This window comes from Bufo bufo, chromosome 6 (assembly GCF_905171765.1).
Source record: "Bufo bufo chromosome 6, aBufBuf1.1, whole genome shotgun sequence".
Lineage (NCBI taxonomy): Eukaryota > Metazoa > Chordata > Amphibia > Anura > Bufonidae > Bufo > Bufo bufo.
Window position 1 is genome coordinate 284,748,434 of NC_053394.1, and position 19,436 is coordinate 284,767,869.

The window sequence follows — 19,436 nt, forward strand, 5'->3', positions numbered from 1 at the left end:
GAACTTGAACAAACCCATTGGGGTAGTGAAAGCTGTTTTCTCTTTATCTTCTGGTGCCATGGGAACTTGCCAATAGCCACTGGTCAGATTTAGGGGTGAGAAATAAGCAGCAGATCCCAGGGCTGCCAGAAACTCTCCAATTCGTGGCAGGGGGTACGCATCCTTGTGCATTATGTTGTTGATCTTGCAGTAGTCCACACAGAAATGGTTGGTTCAATCCTTCTTCTTTACCAGGACCAAAGGGGCAGCCCAGGGTCTGTGACTATCCTGGATGACATTGGCTGTCTTCATGTCCTGAACCATCTTCCTCACCTGCTGGTATAGGGCTGGAGGCACTGGCCTATATCTCTCTTTGATTGGAAGATGAGTGCTGGTGGGAATAGTGTGCTTTATTAGACTCGTTTGACCATAGTCCAGGGGGTGTTTGCTGAAGACTTGGTGGTGTTCCTTGGCTAAGTCCAGCACAACTTTGACCTGTTCTGCACAGGTGGTGGCATCTCCAATATGTAGTTCGGCCCACCAGGTCTTTGGCTGCACCTGCTGTTTGTAGAGATTGTTGTGCAGCAGCAGTAGGGGGATCCAAGACATCTTGCAGACGGACATGATACAGACTCGCCACTGGATAGTACTTTTTTAATTCTACGACTTCATCCACTTAGATTGACCAAGCGTATGGGTACATTTCTGCGTGACAGAGTAACCAAGCTTCTAGCGACTAGGACAAGGGTATGATCTTGTAGCTGCAGGGGTTCCACAAGGGCTGGGTAATCCTGACGTCGGACACCGATGCAAGCCCTACAGCATATCAGGGTCTCTGCTCCAGGCTGGAGTCTAATAGGCTGAGCATTCTTGATGCGGACACGCCAGATTTTACCCTGTCGGTTGCTGAATTTTTGTTGGGCAGCTAGCACCTGGATAGTCTGGTTTATGACGCGTTGGTTCACACAGGGTGCGGTCAGTAGGCTTTTCTTTAAGGCTTCCAGCACTTCAGTGTAACAGTTGTCGAGTACATTAATCCCCAGGACCACAGGGCAATTGTCATCTTCCGGAACCTGAATCACAACTACCCCTTGGTGTAGGAGTTCGGTATCTTCGATCTGTAAGGTAGGTTCCCAATAGCCTAATATTGTAACTGGTTGGCCATTGGTAGCTATGGTGTGGAGCCAGGATTCCGGGGGTTGCGTCAGCTGGGCTCCGTTCTGGCATCTTTCAAGTGTGGATTGGCGGATGGTAGTCACTTGAGAACCGGTATCAATCAAAGCAGAAAACATTACTCCATTGATGGTAACTTCAACCACGTGGCGGGAGCCCACGTATCTAGGCATGAAAACCGGATCTTTGGGACCTAGTATTCTTCCTCCTGAGGGGCGGTCCTTTGCCTCAGGGGCTACCCATTTAACTGCCAGCAGTCCCTTTCGGTGTGTCCAAGGCCTCTGACAATGTCGGCATACACGTTTTCTGGTGTCTCGATACCCAGGGTCTGACAACCTACCAGTCGGCCGACGTCGATCTTCTCGTGGACCGTATGTAGGACAATCTCTTGGTGTAGTAGTCCCTTTCCCAACCTTGGGCTGCTGTTCCAGTCGCTCTAGCTGCTTCCTCATCTTCTCCATATTCTCAGCTAGGAGGGAGATTTGAGCAGTCTGGGCTGCGACACCATCTGGGACAGGTGCCTGAGCCCCACGCTCCGCTATCTGGCTGTGTGCAGCATGTCACAGGATGGGCCATGCCTTCCTGTCTTCAGGAGGTTCAGAATTGGGATTTTTCTCCAGGATGCCAATAGAAAGCTCCTTAAAATCCAAGAAAGGAGTATCTGGGTGCTGAGCTGAAAGCATCTTCAGCTGACTTTTGAGGGATTCGTCGAGGACACCTTTAATAAACTGCTCTCTGAGGGTCTGCTCCTGTCCCTCAGCATCACGGGGATCCACATGGATAACTGCCCGCAGGGCTTCCTGCAGGGACAGGGCAAAGTCTCTTAAAGTCTCCTTTGACTGCTGTCGTTTCCCAAAGAAGCGCATCTTAAGTTCAGAGGCGGTCCTAGTTTCAAAGGTGGTACTGAGTCGATCTAGGATCCGCTCAGCTGTTTTTCGCTCTGGCCGAGGCCAGGACTTAACCTCCTGGAGCGCAGCTCCCTGTAACTTGCCAGTCAGGCTCCTTTAAGAGTCGCTGCAACTGCTCAGTTTTGGAGAATACAATGCTCTGGCAAGCAGATAATAGTCCCAGACAGTCTTTAGCAAGGTTATTTTCCTCAGAAGTACTCACTCAGACCTCTGGAGGTTGATTCTCAGATCCAGGGAAGAAGGAACTGCATTTTCCCCTTTCCAAGATGGATGCCGCTTCACTTCCTCTTTGTCCTCCTGGGAACTTGTACTAAGCATTTTAGTTCATTCTGCTGTAAAATGGTTCCTCTGTGAAGGTGGGCTCTTTGGTTCCCTACCCTCTGCTGAGTAGGTGTCTTCTTTTCACTACATGAGGTCCAACTCCAAGATGGCCAATTAACCCCTGTTTTGCCGATGGCCAATTAACCCCTGTTTTGCCACAGTGCTGCAATCGCTGCAGATTCACTCTCCAGCAGTGAGTAAATGCAATAAAGTCTCTTGTAGGGGGTTTTACAGGCACTAAAGTAGATCCTCTGTAGTCCTTGCAGTATAGGGGCACACAGGTGATACTGTTCGTGACGCCACTTGCAACGCACGACATGCGGCTAGGGTCCTTTTAAGATAAGATAAATGTAATTTTTCATGACACCATGTAGAAGGTGATGGTGGAACCCAGGTGTAGGAATGCCAGAGTGGTATGAAGTTGGCTTAAGATGTCCCTCTAGGTGCGGCTGTGCACTTATCACGATGCTCCTACCTGGATATCCGGGAACCCCAGGCGTTGCCAGACGAACCAGACTTTGTATGAAGTTCAACTGCAGCTTTACTTTGCATAAACCTTTCTTCAAATGGTTTACAGACTTAGTCTTGGTTTCCAGCAAGATTTAGCATGAAAATGGCAGGAAACCCTCTCAGCTCTGCTATGCTAACAGGATTAAATAGGATTAAAAGTCTCATATTCCACTAACTTGTGACAAAAAATAAAAACTTCAATGAACTCACTATGCCCATCACGAAATACCTTGGGGTGTCTTCTTTCCAAAATGGGGTCACTTGTGGGGTAGTTATACTGCCCTGACATTTTAGGGGACCTAATGCGTGAGAAGTAGTTTGAAATCCAAATGTGTTAAAAATGCCCTGTGAAATCCTAAAGGTGCTCTTTAGAATTTGGGCCCCTTTGGGCACCTAGGCTGCAAAAAAGTGTCACACATGTGGTATCTCCGTACTCATAAGAAGTAGGGCAATGTGTTTTGGGGTGTATTTTTACATATACCCATGCTGGGTGAGAGAAATATCTCTCTAAAAGTCAACTTTTCCCATTTTTTATACAAAGTTGTCATTTTAGAGAGATATTTCTCTCACCCACCATGGGTATATGTAAAAAGACACCCCAAAACACATTGCCCTACTTCTCCTGAGTACGGCGATACCACATGTGTGACACTTTTTTGCAGCCTAGGTGGGCAAAGGGGCCTAAATTCCTTTTAGGAGGGCATTTTTAGACATTTGGATTCCAGACTTCTTCTCACGCTTTAGGGCCCCTAAAATGCCAGGGCAGTATAAATACCCCACATGTGACCCCATTTTGGAAAGAAGACACCCCAAGGCATTCCATGAAGGGCATGGCGAGTTCATAGAAGATTTTTTTTTTTTTGGCACAAGTTAGCGGAAATTTTTTTTTTGTTTGTTTTTTCTCACAAAGTCTCCCTTTCCACTAACTTGGGACAAAAATTTAAATCTTTCATGGACTCAATATGCCCCTCAGCGAATACCTTGGGGTGTCTTCTTTCCAAAATGGGGTCATTTGTGGGGTGTTTGTACGGCCCTGGCATTTGAGGGTCTTCGCAATCATTACATGTATGGCCAGCATTAGGAGTTTCTGCTATTCTCCTTATATTGAGCATACGGGTAATGAGATTTTTTTTTCCGTTTAGCCTCTGGGCTGAAAGAAAAAATGAACGGCACAGATTTCTTCATTCACATCGATCAATGTGGATGAAAAAATCTGCGCCAAAAAAAAAAAGGAGGGGAAAGGCGTCTGCCAGGACATAGGAGCTCCGCCCAACATCCAAACCCACTTAGCTCGTATGCCCTGGCAAACCCGATTTCTCCATTCACATCAATCGATGTGGATGAATAAATCATTGCCAGGATTTTATTTTTTTATATACAAAGTGTTTGCCAAAGCATATGAACACCGCCCCTCAGCTCATATGCCTCGGCAAACGTATCTTTTTTACTGCAGAGGAGAAATCTCGTCTTGCAGCGCCGCATACACCGACTTTTGTGTAATCTGACAGCAGCGCAATGCTTCTGTCAGAATGCACATCAGTGCTGCAGCTCATTCATCGGTTGGTCCACCTAGAAGGTAAAAAAAAAACAAAAAAAAAAACAGTCCGCAACGCAATAAATTTATTAACATTAACTTTATATAACATTTGAACGGAACATTAACTTTTATAAACTTTATTTAACTTTTTGAACAGAACATTAACTTTTTTGCTTACCGGTGATTTATTTTTATTTTTTACCTTTATAGGACAAACCTCTCCTTCCCCATGGGACAATGTGCAAAGCGCAAATCGCCCAGAGATGTGGCGAAGTACATTATGCACTTTGTCCCAGGTGAAAGGAGAGGTTTGCAGCAGCTGTGAGTGAAAGGGCCCTAACAGCCCTGTGTGCCTGTCCTGTGTAATGCAATCCCTATGCTAAGTGTACCTGTATGTGGTACTTCCGGAAACACTCCCCTAAGCATAGGGCAGGGTGGTCAGGGCAGTCAGTACAGAAATAGCGGGTGTCACGCCTTATTCCACTCCTGCTACAGACACAACATTTTTTTCGGGGTGGCGGTCGGTTTGAGGTACCAGCAACGACACTGGGGAAATGTCGCTCGTGTAGACGGCTCACTACACTGGTGGATGGGGCCACGGAACCTCCTGGATACAGGAGGTTCTCGATGATCTCTTCCTGAAATTTGAGGAAGGATCCTGTTCTCCCAGCCTTACTGTAGAGAACAAAACTATTGTACATCGCCAATTGAATTAAATATACAGACACCTTCTTATACCAGCGTCTGGTCCTGCGGGAAAGTAAATAAGGAGCCAACATCTGGTCATTGAAGTCCACCCCTCCCATGAGCAAATTATAGTCGTGGACTGAGAGCGGCTTTTCAATGACACTGGTTGCTCGTTCAATTTCGATTGTCGTGTCTGCGTGAATGGAGGAGAGCATGTAAAAGTCACGCTTGTCTCTCCATTTCACCGCGAGCAGTTCTTCGTTACACAAGGCAGCCCTCTCCCCCCTTGTAAGACGGGTGGTAACGAGCTGTTGGGGGAAGCCCCAGCGACTAGGTCGCTCGGTGCCACAGCAGCCAATCTGTTCTAAAAACAAATGCCTGAAGAGGGGCACACTTGTGTAGAAATTGTCCACATAAAGGTGGTACCCCTTGCCAAATAAGGGTGACACCAAGTCCCAGACTGTCTTCCCACTGCTCCCCAGGTAGTCAGGGCAACCAACCGGCTCCAGGGTCCGATCTTTACCCTCATAGACTCAAAATTTGTGCTTATAGCCGGTGGCCCTTTCACAGAGCTTATACAATTTGACCCCATACCGGGCGCGCTTGCTTGGGATGTATTGTTTGAAGCCAAGGCACCTGGTAAAATGTATAAGGGACTCGTCTATGCAGATGTTTTGCTCAGGGGTATACAAATCTGCAAATTTGGTGTTAAGGTGGTCTATGAGGGGCCGAATTTTGTGGAGCCGGTCAAAAGCTGGGTGGCCTCTGGGACGAGAGGTCCTGTTGTCGCTAAAGTGCAGGAAACGCAGGATGGTCTCAAATCGTGTCCTGGACATGGCAGCAGAGAACATGGGCATGTGATGAATTGGGTTCGTGGACCAATATGACCGCAATTCATGCTTTTTTGTTTGTTAGGCCCATGTTGAGGAGAAGGCCCAGAAAATTATTACATTCAGAAACTTGGACGGGTTTCCACCGGAAAGACTGGGCATAAAAGCTTCCCGGGTTGGCGGTTATAAATTGAGTGGCATACCGATTTGTTTCTGCCACGACTAAGTCCAAGAGCTCCGCAGTCAAGAACAGCTAAAAAAAAAACAGTGCCGAACCGATCTGAGCTGTCTCAACCCGAACTCCAGACTGGGCGGTGAAAGGCGGAACTATTGGTGCGGCTGAAGTTGGGGGCTGCGAATCAGGGTTTGCCAGCACCTCAGGGACTCTACGGGCCTGTCTGTGCGATGGCTGCGACGGGGGAACTAATGCACGTGCCACCGTACCAGCTTCAACTGCCCTTCTTGTGCTCGCCACTTCACCATGTTCTACGGCAGTACTGGTACTAGGTCCAGGATGGGCTGCGCTGCTGGTGTATGCCTCACCACGTGATCCGACAGCGCCAGCCCCACTCTGCTGCCCTTGAAGCGGATCCTGCGCAACCTGTGGTCTAGCAACACGGGGCCGGGTACGCCTGGTGGTATCAGGGACCTCAACCTCCTCGTCCGAACTTTGGGTCAGACTGCCACTGCTTTCTACAGGTTCATATTCTGACCCGCTGGATTCGTCAGATGAGGGTTCCCATTCCTCATCCGACTGGGTCAGAATCCTGTAGGCCTCTTCAGAAGAATACCCCTTATTTGCCATTTGGTCAACTAAATTTAGGGGGTATTCCCTGAGACTACCCAAGAAAAAAAAGCAAGCCTGTCTTACAAATGGGAGGCTAGCGAAGTACCGGAAGCTGTGATTGATAAAAAATATCAAAACTGATTTTTTTTTTATCGCCGCAGCGCTTGTAAAGTGATTGTGCAGTGATCAAAAAAAAATATAATTTTTTTGTCACTGCGGCGGGGCAGGCGTGGGTGAACGCACATGTGGGCGACCGATCAGGCCTGATCGGGCAAACACTGCGTTTTGGGTGGAGGGCGAACTAAGGTGACACTAATACTATTATAGATCTGACTGTGATCAGTTCTGTTCACTTACAGATACTATAAAAGTACCAATGCTGATTAGCGATACGCTAATCAGCGAATCAGTGACTGCGGTGCGGTGGGCTGGGCGCTAACCGATGCTAACTACCTAACAAAGGGGCCTAAACCATCCTAAACCTAACCGTCAATACTAGTGAAAAAAAAAGTGACAGTTTACACTGATCACTTTTTTCCCTTTCACTAGGTGATTGACAGGGGTGATCAAGGGGTTAATTGGGGTGATGGGGGGTGATCTGGGGCTAAGTGTAGTGTTGGTGTGTACAGTGATGTGTGCTCCTCTGCTGGGACCAACCGACGAAAAGGACCAGCAGAGGAGCAGAGAAGCCATTTAACACCTTATATTTATAAATATAATGTGTTAGGGCTCTTTCACACTTGCGCTGTTGTGTTCCGGCATAGAGTTCCGTCGTCGGGGCGGAATGGAGAGAAATCCGTTCAGGATGCATCAGGATGTCTTCAGCTCCGGAACGGAACGTTTTTTGGCCGGAGAAAATACCGCAGCATGCTGCGCTTTTTGCTCCGGCAAAAAATCCTGAACATTTGCCGCACGGCCGGATCCGGAATTAATGCCCATTGAAAGGCATTAATCCGGATCCGGCCTTAAGCTAAACGTCGTTTCGGCGCATTACCGGATCCAACGTTTAGCTTTTTCTGAATGGTTACCATAGCTTCCAGGACGCTAAAGTCCTGTTTGCCATGGTAAAGTGTAGTGGGGAGCGGGGGAGCAGTATACTTACCGTCCGTGCGGCTCCCGGGGCGCTTCAGAGTGACGTCAGGGCGCCCCGCGAGCATGGATGACGTGATCGCATGGATCATGTCATCCATGCGCATGGGGTGCTCTGACGTCATTCTGGAGCGCCCCGGGAGCCGCACGGACTGTAAGTATACTGCTCCCCCGCTCCCCACTACTACTATGGCAGCCATGATTTTAATAGCGTCCTGTGTGCCATAGTAACACTGAACGCATTTTGAAGACGGATCCGTCTTCAAATGCTTTCAGTTCACTTGCGTTGTTACGGATCCGGCGGGCACCTCCGGCAAATGGAGTGCACTACGGATCCGGACAACGCAAGTGTGAAAGAGGCCTTAACTGGCTTGTGATTCGATTTTTTGAAAATCACCAGCCTGCCAGCGACGATCATTGGCTGGCAGGCTGGTGACGAAATACTCCTTTAACTTTTGCTTTTTGGCTCTGCCCGAAATCTCGCGTCTCGCTAGAGGACGCGCTGGCGCGTCCAGGAGGAATAACAGGGCCGCCGCTAGGACGCAATCCTGTGTACGGCGGTCCTGAGGTGGTTAAACTATGCGTGTTATTATAGGTACATAAATACAGAGTGCAAGGTTAGTTAGAGTGATAGCGAAAATGAGCGCAACCAGTAGTGAAGCGGGTTATGGTGACGCTACAGGAGACATTCCTTTTAGCCCGGAACAGTTAATCTACAACATTGTTGAACATGTAAATTCACAGTTGGGTTTGGATCAGGATGTAACTGTATGGTTAAGGGAGCTGCAGGCAGAAGGCAAGAGAGAATGTGTGGATGTATGGACATCACTTGGTACAGTCAGGAGACATCTAACCTATTTTGGTGTGCTTAAAAGTAAGGCCAGTAAAGACCAACACCTCTTAAAGGGATTCTGTCACCTCGTTTTAGGTTATAGAGATGCGGACATGCACTGCTAGATCGCCGCTAGCATGTCCGCAATATACCTGTCCTATAGGGCTGTGTGCTTTTATTTAGTTTAAAAAATTATTTTAGAGATATGTAAATGACCCTGGTAAGGAGCCCAAGGGGCTGTACTAACCTTCTTAGTGCCCAGCTATGCCCCCCTGTGAAGGAGCCCAGCACCGCCTGCGTCCTCCGAATCTCCTCCTTTCTTCACAGTTAGATTGCCATAATCTCGCGATGCGCAAGATCATTTACATATCTCTAAAATCATTTTTTTAACTAAATAAAAGCACACAGCCCTATAGGACAGGTATATTGCGGACATGCTAGCTGCGATCTAGCCGTGCATGTCCACATCTCTATAACCTAAAACGAGGTGACAGAATCCCTTTAAAGATGTTGCCACCAGTCCTGTATGCAATATTAGAAGTCAGTACCCTCTTAAAAAGTAGAAATATGCATATAACAGACATGCAGGCCTATATATATCCCGTATAGAAACAGAATTAGAATCTGCAAAAGTATCGATCGAGGACTTAAAGCGTGAGCTCGATCTCATCCATGTTGCCTATCATCAACTAAAAGGGAGGCAGATGAGCTGAACCTCCGTTATTGCAGACTTCAGCAAACAGACGGACCAAGCTATACTAGTCGATATTGAAAGTGATCTGTCTGATAATTAGAGATTTTTGGATCCTCCAGCTCTCACACCTCAAAATATAGATATATAATCATCACGTGCTCTTAAAGCTGAATCCATCCGAGACCCTAAACCACCAGAGGGTGATGTCATGAGGGTGATGGCATGATTACACAGGAGGCATTAACCCAATTAAGTCAAGCGTTTCAAGCTGTAACCGCCTTACTAGGCGCTAGCGACACTAAAGGCCACAGAAGCGTCCCCCCACACCTTCCCCTAGAGAGGAATGTTAGGGTTAAGTCACCTGTGCCAAGTGAGTACGATGGAAGTGTGCGAAGTATGAGTGATTATGACAGAGATGTGGAAAAGTGTGTGGCTTATTCCCTACCGCGTAGGCATAAGTTTGCCCACAAGAGAGATTAGAGTTCCAGGCTACCGTCATATGCTGAGGTGGTCTCTAGAAAGAAAAATGCTCAGTGTGCAGAAGGGGATCAGAGTTCCTCGAGTATCATTAAATTTCTAAATGCCACTGTACCTAAATTCTCTAAGAGAGGTTCTCCTGAAATTGCTGATAACTTAGAACTGTACCAGTCCACCATGGATTCTTTAAAATTGTATTCTGATGTGGACAGGATCAGATTCCTACCATGGGCATTAGAAAATAAGTATCGCCATTGTTTTATTTCCTTCAGAGACAGGGGCATCCGGGATTGGCAGAATGTTTTGCACAAGGTGAAATTAGAATTCGGTCCTTACCGGACTATTACTGCTGCAAAACGTGATATTTATAAACTCACATGTAGACCCAATCAAAGTTCCCGGGAATTCCTCTCTATCCTTAAAAATGCCTATGGGTCAGCGTATAGATCCCCAAATTGGGAATCTGGGGAATTCAAACAACTGTTCTATGATGCAATGCCTATGCAAATTAAATTTTGCCTAGATCGAGATCTTGATCTTAAAGCTCCCTTGTAACACAGAGAAACAAGGCATCCGTGTTTCACTGACACTGAGCAGCTGAAAAATAATTTTCAAAGAATCTCTTCTTAATGATCTGTGAAACACGGATGGCATCGGTGTTGCATCTGTGGTTTTCACAGACCCATAGACTATAATGGGCTAGATTGTCGGGGGGTAATAATTCAATTAAGAATTAATAATTATGGTCATAAAAATAATTAACCATAAAAAAATTAAATTTATAAAATTTGTCAGAAATTATTAAAATCACGACCTGGTGAATTGTAGACAACCTAATTGATACAATTCACATCTGAGTCCGACTATTTCCTCAGATAAATAAGTTCTTTTTGATGTGAGATGACCTTAATGATAAAATGTAGTTCTGCATTATACAATAATACACAGGTATTATAAAAATATGCAGATTTATTGGTTACAAGGTTATAAACCTATATAAGTAAATAAACACAATGATACATACAAATGAATATATATAGCGTTAATATAAAGCATTACAAGCATTACAAGCTTAATAATACATGTGAGTGGAAATAACTTGTCACATTATAACTTCTGTTCAGAGAAAACCTCATGATATCAGGATGGGCATGTCTAATCCTAGACATCAATATAGAATGCTAAATACATTCCACCCCCCTCTAACCAACTACACATCACGTGACTTCAAGATGGGCAAATCCATCCAAGGATATAACTTAGAAGAGATAACTGTATCCTTCCGCCCCATCCTGGACTATTTTCACATATATGACTTTGGTAAGACTATTAAGACAAATAACAGGGATCTAGGATCTTAAATGGGAAGGACTTGAAACAAGTCTTTCCTGTGGGAATCCATCACTTAGCTTGGCGAAGAATGTTCTATCAATATTAATATAAGCAATCATTTAATGCTTTGTTAGATTATGAGTCTAGATTTTTCTGCAGGTAGAATGAAGCCTCACAATATCCTAAGATTACATCTCAATATGGAGATGATCAATTAATTTTATGTATTTATTCGCCAATCTAGATGGTATAATTTCACCCACACTATCAAATTAGTCTTAATAAAATAAAATATCATTTTCTGTGTCTCTTACCAAGTCCTAGTAGGAATCTCACTTCTGCTCCTAGGAAAGCTGGGTGGTCCATCATAGCACATCTCACCATGGCTTTCATCTTGATAGACCCCTCTAGAGAGCTCAACTTCTCTTCTCTTTCTCCTTTTCTCCCCCTTTTTTTTTTTCTTCTACCTTCTGTGTATGGCTGATGATCACAAACTTATCAGTTAGACATACCTTCCTAGTTTGGAACTTTCCAATCATTGTCAGATGGGCGTGACCATTGATAAAAATGTGACATCATAACCTTACCCAGAATGCACTTTTGCTACTGTTGTAATGTCACCTACTCATACCTAGGTGGCACTGCTGTTTAAGCTATTTGCATCATAGTATAAAGGGTAACTATGTAAGTCTGAATAAAACGTATTATATACATTTGACCTTAAAAGCTTTAATTCAAAGCCATAGGGATTAATTCTGACACTTGTAGCAATTAGAGACAGACCTCTAGGCGTCTCTCTGAATGTTTCTCACACTGTTGATTTATGGATCATAAATAGTATGAATGGTCTTGTTTTCTCACAGAGATATCAGTACCTCCTGTCACACCAAAGATGTGATTAATTGTTACAAAACACACATCTTTACAGACACTCTTTTAGAGACAAATATTCTCCTAATGAGAAATATATATAATATACTGGATACATGTTGTCTTCGTAACATATATCAATATAATATAAACAAATATATATATATCTATGTCCTACTGATTGTCTTATGCTAAGGACTAACTAAGGCTTATTAAATGAATACATGAATATTATATATTTTGCTTCATTAATAAATACCTAATTGTATAGGTAATTATCACCAGCTGCATAGAGCTTATCTTTATCTCCCGTCATAAATTTAAAAGTAGACAAGGAGGATTCTTCTCAGACTGGTACATTCATGAGAAGAATAACACTAAAAAGGAGAAACCTTTGTATAACCTTACTTTGGCCTACTCAAGATATACAAAATTGTAAATATAATCGAGCATGGCTCTTAAAGGCAATGAACATCCATCTTGACTAGAATGAATTGGATATCAATGCATTTACCTATGAAAATGCACAACAAGATGGATCCGTGAATACGGACAAAATAGAGCATGCATCTGTGCTAAAAACACGAATCGGACCGTGCTAAAACACTGATGTGTGAATGCACACATTAAAATGAATGGGGACGTGTGCAGTACGTGTTCTGTGAAACACGGACCTGTGAATGAGGCTTTAGGAGTGACACTGTTAAGTTCAAATAACCATTTCACCGCTTTCTGGGTGAGCAGGTTTTTTCCAACTCCCACCTCGTGTCGATATGAAGACGTGGTCTATTCTTCTGAAACAGATCTAGGAGCCATCGCAACCGTGAAGTTCTTTAATAGCAGAAAATCAAATTATTCTGTTACGTTGCCTGGATAAATAGCCACAGCAGGTCCAAGGTCATGTGGGTACAATTCACACTCAGTTCAAATGCGTTTTTGGTAGACCGCGCGTATTTCAGGTGACCACTCCAGAATCAGAGTATCCACTCCTGTACGTATGGATAAATCACTCGTATCCACAGGAATCCCTTTTTCTCCACTGACTCCTATGGAATACCAATAACACACTGATAGTGAAGTACTGCTATTGTCGAACGCAAGCACACCTGAAGTTATACTTACAAGCGCACGGCAGTATTCAGACACTTCAAAAGACGCTATAGGAGCAACTCCATCTAGGTCCTCCTTCCCTATGTTAATCCTATAAGGGGTTGACTACAATAGTGAGGTACCGTCTCCAATTTGTATAAAACAGGTATTTATTATACTCACAATTCCATAAAAAACATAAGCATTTCTCAAATAAAAGCAGCAGCCTTATGCACGCCCGACCCGGGTTTCGCCTTGAGCTTCGTCAGGGGCATTGACCTCAATCATCAAAACTTGTGTTTAAATATCCACCCTTCAACTCCTCCTTAATTCCATTGCTCACTCTGCTGCGCAAGTCAATTTAAAACATACATTTTCTTTTTCTTAAAAATGAACAATCATATTGCTCCAAAAACTAAAAAAATGACCTGTATGTTTTTCACTGCTTTTTTTTTATATTAATCTATGTCAAATGTAACTTCATTCATAAAACACGACACATGGTTGATTCTCCACCAGTAAAATACAAATAATCGGTATATCTTAAAGAGGACCTTTCATCGGTCCAAACATTGTGAACCAAGTATCATGACATATACAGCGGCGCCCAGGGATCTCACTGCACTTACTATTATCCCTGGGTGCGGCTCCGTTCTCCCGTTATGTCCTCCGGTATGTTCGGGGACTTGGTTACAGTAGGCGGAGACTTAGGGGACTTGGTTATAGTAGGCGGTGTCTGCCCTTGTTCTGTGGACGTCTCCTTCTCCTAGGCTGTAGCGCTGGCCAATCGCAGCGCAGAGCTCACAGCCTGGGTGGTTTTTTCTCCCAGGCTGTGAGCTCTGCGATGCGATTGGCCAGCGCTACAGCCTAGGAGAAGGAGACACCCAGCAGAACAAGGGCCAGTCTCCTCCTACTATAACCAAGTGACCGAACATACCGGAGGACATAACGGGAGAACGGAGCGGCGCCCAGGGATAATAGTAAGTGCAGTGAGATCCCTGGGCGCCGCTGTATATGTCATGATACTTAGTTCACAATGTTTGGACCGATGAAATGTCCTCTTTAACCTCTTAGCATTTTTCATTTGTGACTAAAATATTATCCACAGAATTCAGACCTAAATGTAGACTCAAATATTGAGAGAAGATGAAAGAACATACTATGTCTACTACATGTGCTTGGTAAACTAAGGCTGTGAGTGGCTGATGATTAATCATGTGACCAACTACGTATATGAACACATGGTTAAATAGATTTATGAATGAAGTTAAAATAGGAATATGGAACAAATGCGAATTATGAATAGATGAGATACATAAAGTTTGGAAGAAGGATATGTGAGTCTACATTTAGGTCTGAATTCTGTGGATAATATTTTAGTCACAAATGAAAAATGCTAAGAGGTTAAGATATACCGATTATTTGTATTTTACTGGTGGAGAATCAACCATGTGATATGTCGTGTTTTATGAATGAAGTTACATTTAACATAGATTAATATGAAAAAAAGCAGTGAAAAACATCTATACTACAGGTCATGTTTTTTTGTTTTTGGAGCAATACGATTGTTCATTTTTTAAGAAAAAGAAAATGTATATTTTAAATGGATTTGCGCAGCAGAGTGAGCAATGGAATTAAGGAGGAGTTGAAGGGTGGATATTTAAACACAAGTGTTGATGATTGAGGTCAATGCCCCTGACGAAGCTCAAGGCGAAACCCGGGTCGGGCGTGCATAAGGCTGCTGCTTTTATTTGAGAAATGCTTAGATATTTTATGGAATTGTGAGTATAATAAATACCTGTTTTATACAAATTGGAGACGATACCTCACTATTGTAATCAACCCCTTATAGGATTAACATAGGGAAGGAGGACCTAGATGGAGTTGCTCCTATAGCGTCTTTTGAAGTGTCTGAATACTGCCGTGCGCTTGTAAGTATAACTTCAGGTGTGCTTGCGTTCGACATAGCAGTACTTCACTATCAGTGTGTTATTGGTATTCCATAGGAGTCAGTGGAGAAAAAGGGATTCCTGTGGATACGAGTGATTTATCCATACGTACAGGAGTGGATACTCTAATTCTGGAGGGTCACCTGAAATACGCGCGGTCTACCAAAAACGCATGTGAAGTTCTTTAAAATGCCTAGGATAAATTTTAGTTTTGTTATAGCAGATTCCTCCTCACCGCTGCAATACCCAAAATGTGTTCCCTGGCGCGCCTCCTCAGTTCTCTTGAGGTCATGCCAATATATATTAGGTAGATATATACCAGGTAGATGGCCGCTGGTATACAGCATGTTATAGGATGAGTTATTTCATACAGTTTTTTTGTTTTTTTTGTGTACCTCAATTGGATTTGTGACGTGAGAGAGGCCCTGTCCTTATTGAAGCAGGCAACACATTTACCACAAGGGAAAGTGCCTTATTTTGGACCTAATGATCCAAAAGGCTTTTTTTGGAGCGCTCACCTGGATAGTAACTTTTCACCAGTATGTCTTCCAGGTTTTGGGATCTCCAATATGTAATAGACGGAGTTGGAGATAAAACTTTTTCCAGTGTCGGATCTAATCGTGATAATTCCCAATGTTTCGCTAGGGCAGATCTCATGCACTTCCACTGTGAATTAAATGTGGATATGTCCTGCGGTTCTTGCTTTTTCTTATTCTGTATGAGGAGTCCTCTCTCTTGGTTTTGCGTGCTCTTTCATAGCCAGCCTTAATACACCTCACTGGAAATCCTGGAGCCTTCGTTGGAGGTCTTAGGATTGCCTTTCAAAGTAACTCTTCAGTGGAACAAATCAGTCTTAAAGGGAACCTGTCATCTGGATTTTGGGTATAGAGCTGAGGACATGGGTTGCTAGATCACGCTAGCACATCCGCAATACCCAGTCCTCATAGCTCTATGTGCTTTTATTGTGTATAAAAACCGATTTGTTACATATGCAAATTAACTTGAGATGAGTCAGAGCTTGAAAATATGACTCTTCTCTGGTCACACAAGTAAGATATGACTCTTTTATGTTAATTGCATATGTATCAAATCAGTTTTTTTACACAATAAAAGCACACAGAGCTATGGGGACTGGGTATTGCGGATGTCCTCAGCTTTATACCCAAAATCCTGGTGACAGGTTCCCTTTAATATTAAGAATGGCCACATAGAATGTTGTGGATCAGATTTTTTGGATGGAGGAATAGGCATTGAGTAGTGCATTTGCAAAAGTCTCTTTGCTGTGAAGATCCATTGTTATTTTTGCCCTTCTCATCCACCAGGATGTTAATATCGAGAAAATCTATCCCCGTACGCTTAATCCTGTAGGTCAATTTGATAGGAAGGTTGTTGTTGAGTGTATTGACAAATTGACAGAATCCAGTTTGTGGGCCCTGCCATATGAGGAGTATCATCTTTATAGTGTGCCCAAAGCTGGACCCCGTCAGTGAGTGGAACCAGTTCTGTCAAGAAAATCATTTTTTCCCACAGCCCCAGGAAAAGATTAGCGAAGGACAGCACACAGGCTGCCCCCATCGCCGTTCCCTGGAGCTGTAGGTAGAAGGTCTCCTTGAACAGAAAATAATTGCGGGCTATAATGCACAAATTCAAGTAATTTCATGATGAACTCACTCATTGCTTGATCCACGTCTGACATCATAAGGCAGAAGTGTACCTCTCTGATCCCATCTTTGTGCTGTATGCTTGTGTATAGAGATTTAACGTCACAGGTGGCTATGACATGTTGGGTTCCAGTGTAGACCAGTCTTCGCAATGTGTCTGTCGTGTTCTTCAGATAGGAGGATAGCTGTTCCACTAGTGGTTTTAGAAAAAAAAATCTATTCATTTACAAGCTGGTTCACATAGGTTCCCTATTCCTGACACTGCTAGGCGTTTTGGATGTTTGTGAACCTTTGGTAGCATATATAGACTGGAGGCTTTCAGATGTTCTGGTATAAGGCAATTGGCCTGCTTCTGGGTATTAACGCCACTCGTGTAAGCTCTTTCCACAATACTCAATAATTAAAATTTATATTTCTGACCAGGATTGTATGTGAGATGCTTATAACATAAGGGATCCTGGAGTTGTCCAGGGGTTACGACCACTACTGCAGAGCAGATACGAGGTTGCCAGGACGGAATCTGCTGCGCATGCGTACCTTACATGCTCATATGGTTCTGGCCACCAGAGGGGCCAGCTCCTTTTTCTATAGTGTGCAAGCACTGCCACCACTGCTGTATTCCAGTTTATAATGTAATTAAAAAATGAATCCAGCCAGCAAAGGAAGCAATATGGACAATCACAATACATTAGTAAGTGCCTTGTATTCACTTTCTCTAGATGATAAATGCCATTTACTGAAGTGAGACAACCCCTTTAATTATTGTTTATTATGCACTTTGATCTTCCATTTAAGTACTTATTACATAGGTATATGAGATGATGTTATACATTAAATATTTGTGCAATCAGGTTGTTTATTGTCACTATCACTGCGCAGTTTTCCGCACCTTGCACTTGTCACTTTTATTCACTGGTCACTCATTTACCTGATTCTATAAGTCCCACTGTTTTCTGTACTACATTGCGCATGCGTCAGGCCTTAATGCGCTCCTACAACTCTTTCAAAGATTTTATATATGCTGGGTCTTGATGCCCACTGCGCCATGCATGAGATTCTGATGCATTCCAAGGTTCTTATGAGACTTGGAAACGCAATCTCTTCTGCGATTATGGACCAATGACCGACAAGCATTTTGGATCTCTGAGTCCTGGCAGTACAATAGTTGGGTTCATAACATGAGGACGTGTGTACACCACGCTAACCAATAAATGTTCCACTTGGTGCTAGTCCTGAACGCATTGCTTTATGGGATACTCGATGTTTGGGACGACACAGCTGATCTTCTCCCTGTACCCACAATTAGATGAGTTTCATTTCCATCAGTTGTGACTTTACTCAGTGATTGGCTTGGGGAGGTTTAAAAAGGAGCAATGTATGAATGGCAACACTAACCCCCTGAAGAAGCCTCTGGCCGAAATGGCATTGGGAGGAGGTTGCCGGACATCTGGTCGGTATCACTGCTGAATCTGCTTGCTATTCTATGATACGGGTCTCTATTCCATTCTTTCACTAGTTCTCATGGTTGTGTCATTATCATTGGCTTTACATGTTATCTATCTAGTTTTGATAACTTGCGTTTATTTACCTTGACCTTATGTTACGGCACCCTCTTGGGTGAATGTCTGTAGCCACATATCCTTCTTTCTGATAATTGTATGTATTTTCACGATGAATTATTGTAGAATGTATTTATATTACTTTGTACAAGGTGTTATTTTCGTTTATTTTGGTGTTCCCAGTGTCATAATGCTGCCAATTACCTGATGAACAAGCAAATGCTTGTTCATCAGGCAATCAGATTTTTAAGCATTTTTTTAAAAAACTATCACTGCCCGAGGCAGATCATGTGGTCCAATCACAATCTGCTGCCAGCAAACAGCTAGTCAGTATGGGGAGAGCGATGAAATAAGCTATCGCTCCTCCCAGACTCTGGGGGACATCGCCTGCAAAATCTGCTAGTGTAATACTGGCCTTACAAACAAGTGTAAAATGCAACCATCTTATCAAGTGAGCAAAGCAACAAAAGGATAGAGGTCTCTGCCCATAAGAGCTTACACTTTAACTGTATAATTCAAGATTTCAAAAGCTAATAATGCTATTATTTAACACAATAAATTATACAATCACTATTTCCAGGGTTTAACCCCATGTGGAATGAGTCACTACAGCTGGAGGTGCTCTGCCCGGAGTTGGCTCTCGTCAGATTTGTGGTTGAGATTATGACAAAACGTCCAGTAATGACTTTGTGGGACAATTCTCTCTGCCATTTCCCAGCTTGAAACAAGGTAAGCGGATGGAGATGATATGGAGAAGGTCCTAAATATTGGAGGCAGCATTGACAGACATTTATCAGGACTGCCAAAGCAGTATGAATTGAAGAACGGACCTAGGCCAGAGGTAGCAGAGCAGACGTCTGTGGTAAAAAAATGTAATTAACCCCTTTGGCAACATCTTTCATACATTTACAGAGCTGGTGCCATATGGCACAGACACTGAGCCTGTACCTTCCACAGTTCGCATCAGCTGTATATTACTGTGGACACTGCTGGAATAGCCATGATCAGAGTTAACAACTGATCTCAGTCTTTTTTAACATCCAGGGTGACATTTACCATGCTGCAGATTCGCCCACAATCTGGACACTAGTCACAGTTTCTGCACCAAGAATGGACGTTCGTTCTTTTATTTTTATTTTTTCCTGCAACATA

The 19,436-nt window shown here is 43.6% G+C and overlaps 1 protein-coding gene across 1 annotated transcript in view; it reads left to right on the forward strand.

Moving 5' to 3' along the window:
- Positions 1-19,436, forward strand: part of PLCD3 (phospholipase C delta 3) — a 101,331-nt gene that overhangs the window by 80,201 nt on the left and 1,694 nt on the right. Inside the window, 2 exon segments of the mRNA XM_040436596.1 lie at positions 18,865-18,939; positions 18,942-19,013. Coding sequence (XP_040292530.1) covers positions 18,865-18,939; positions 18,942-19,013 — 147 coding nt within the window.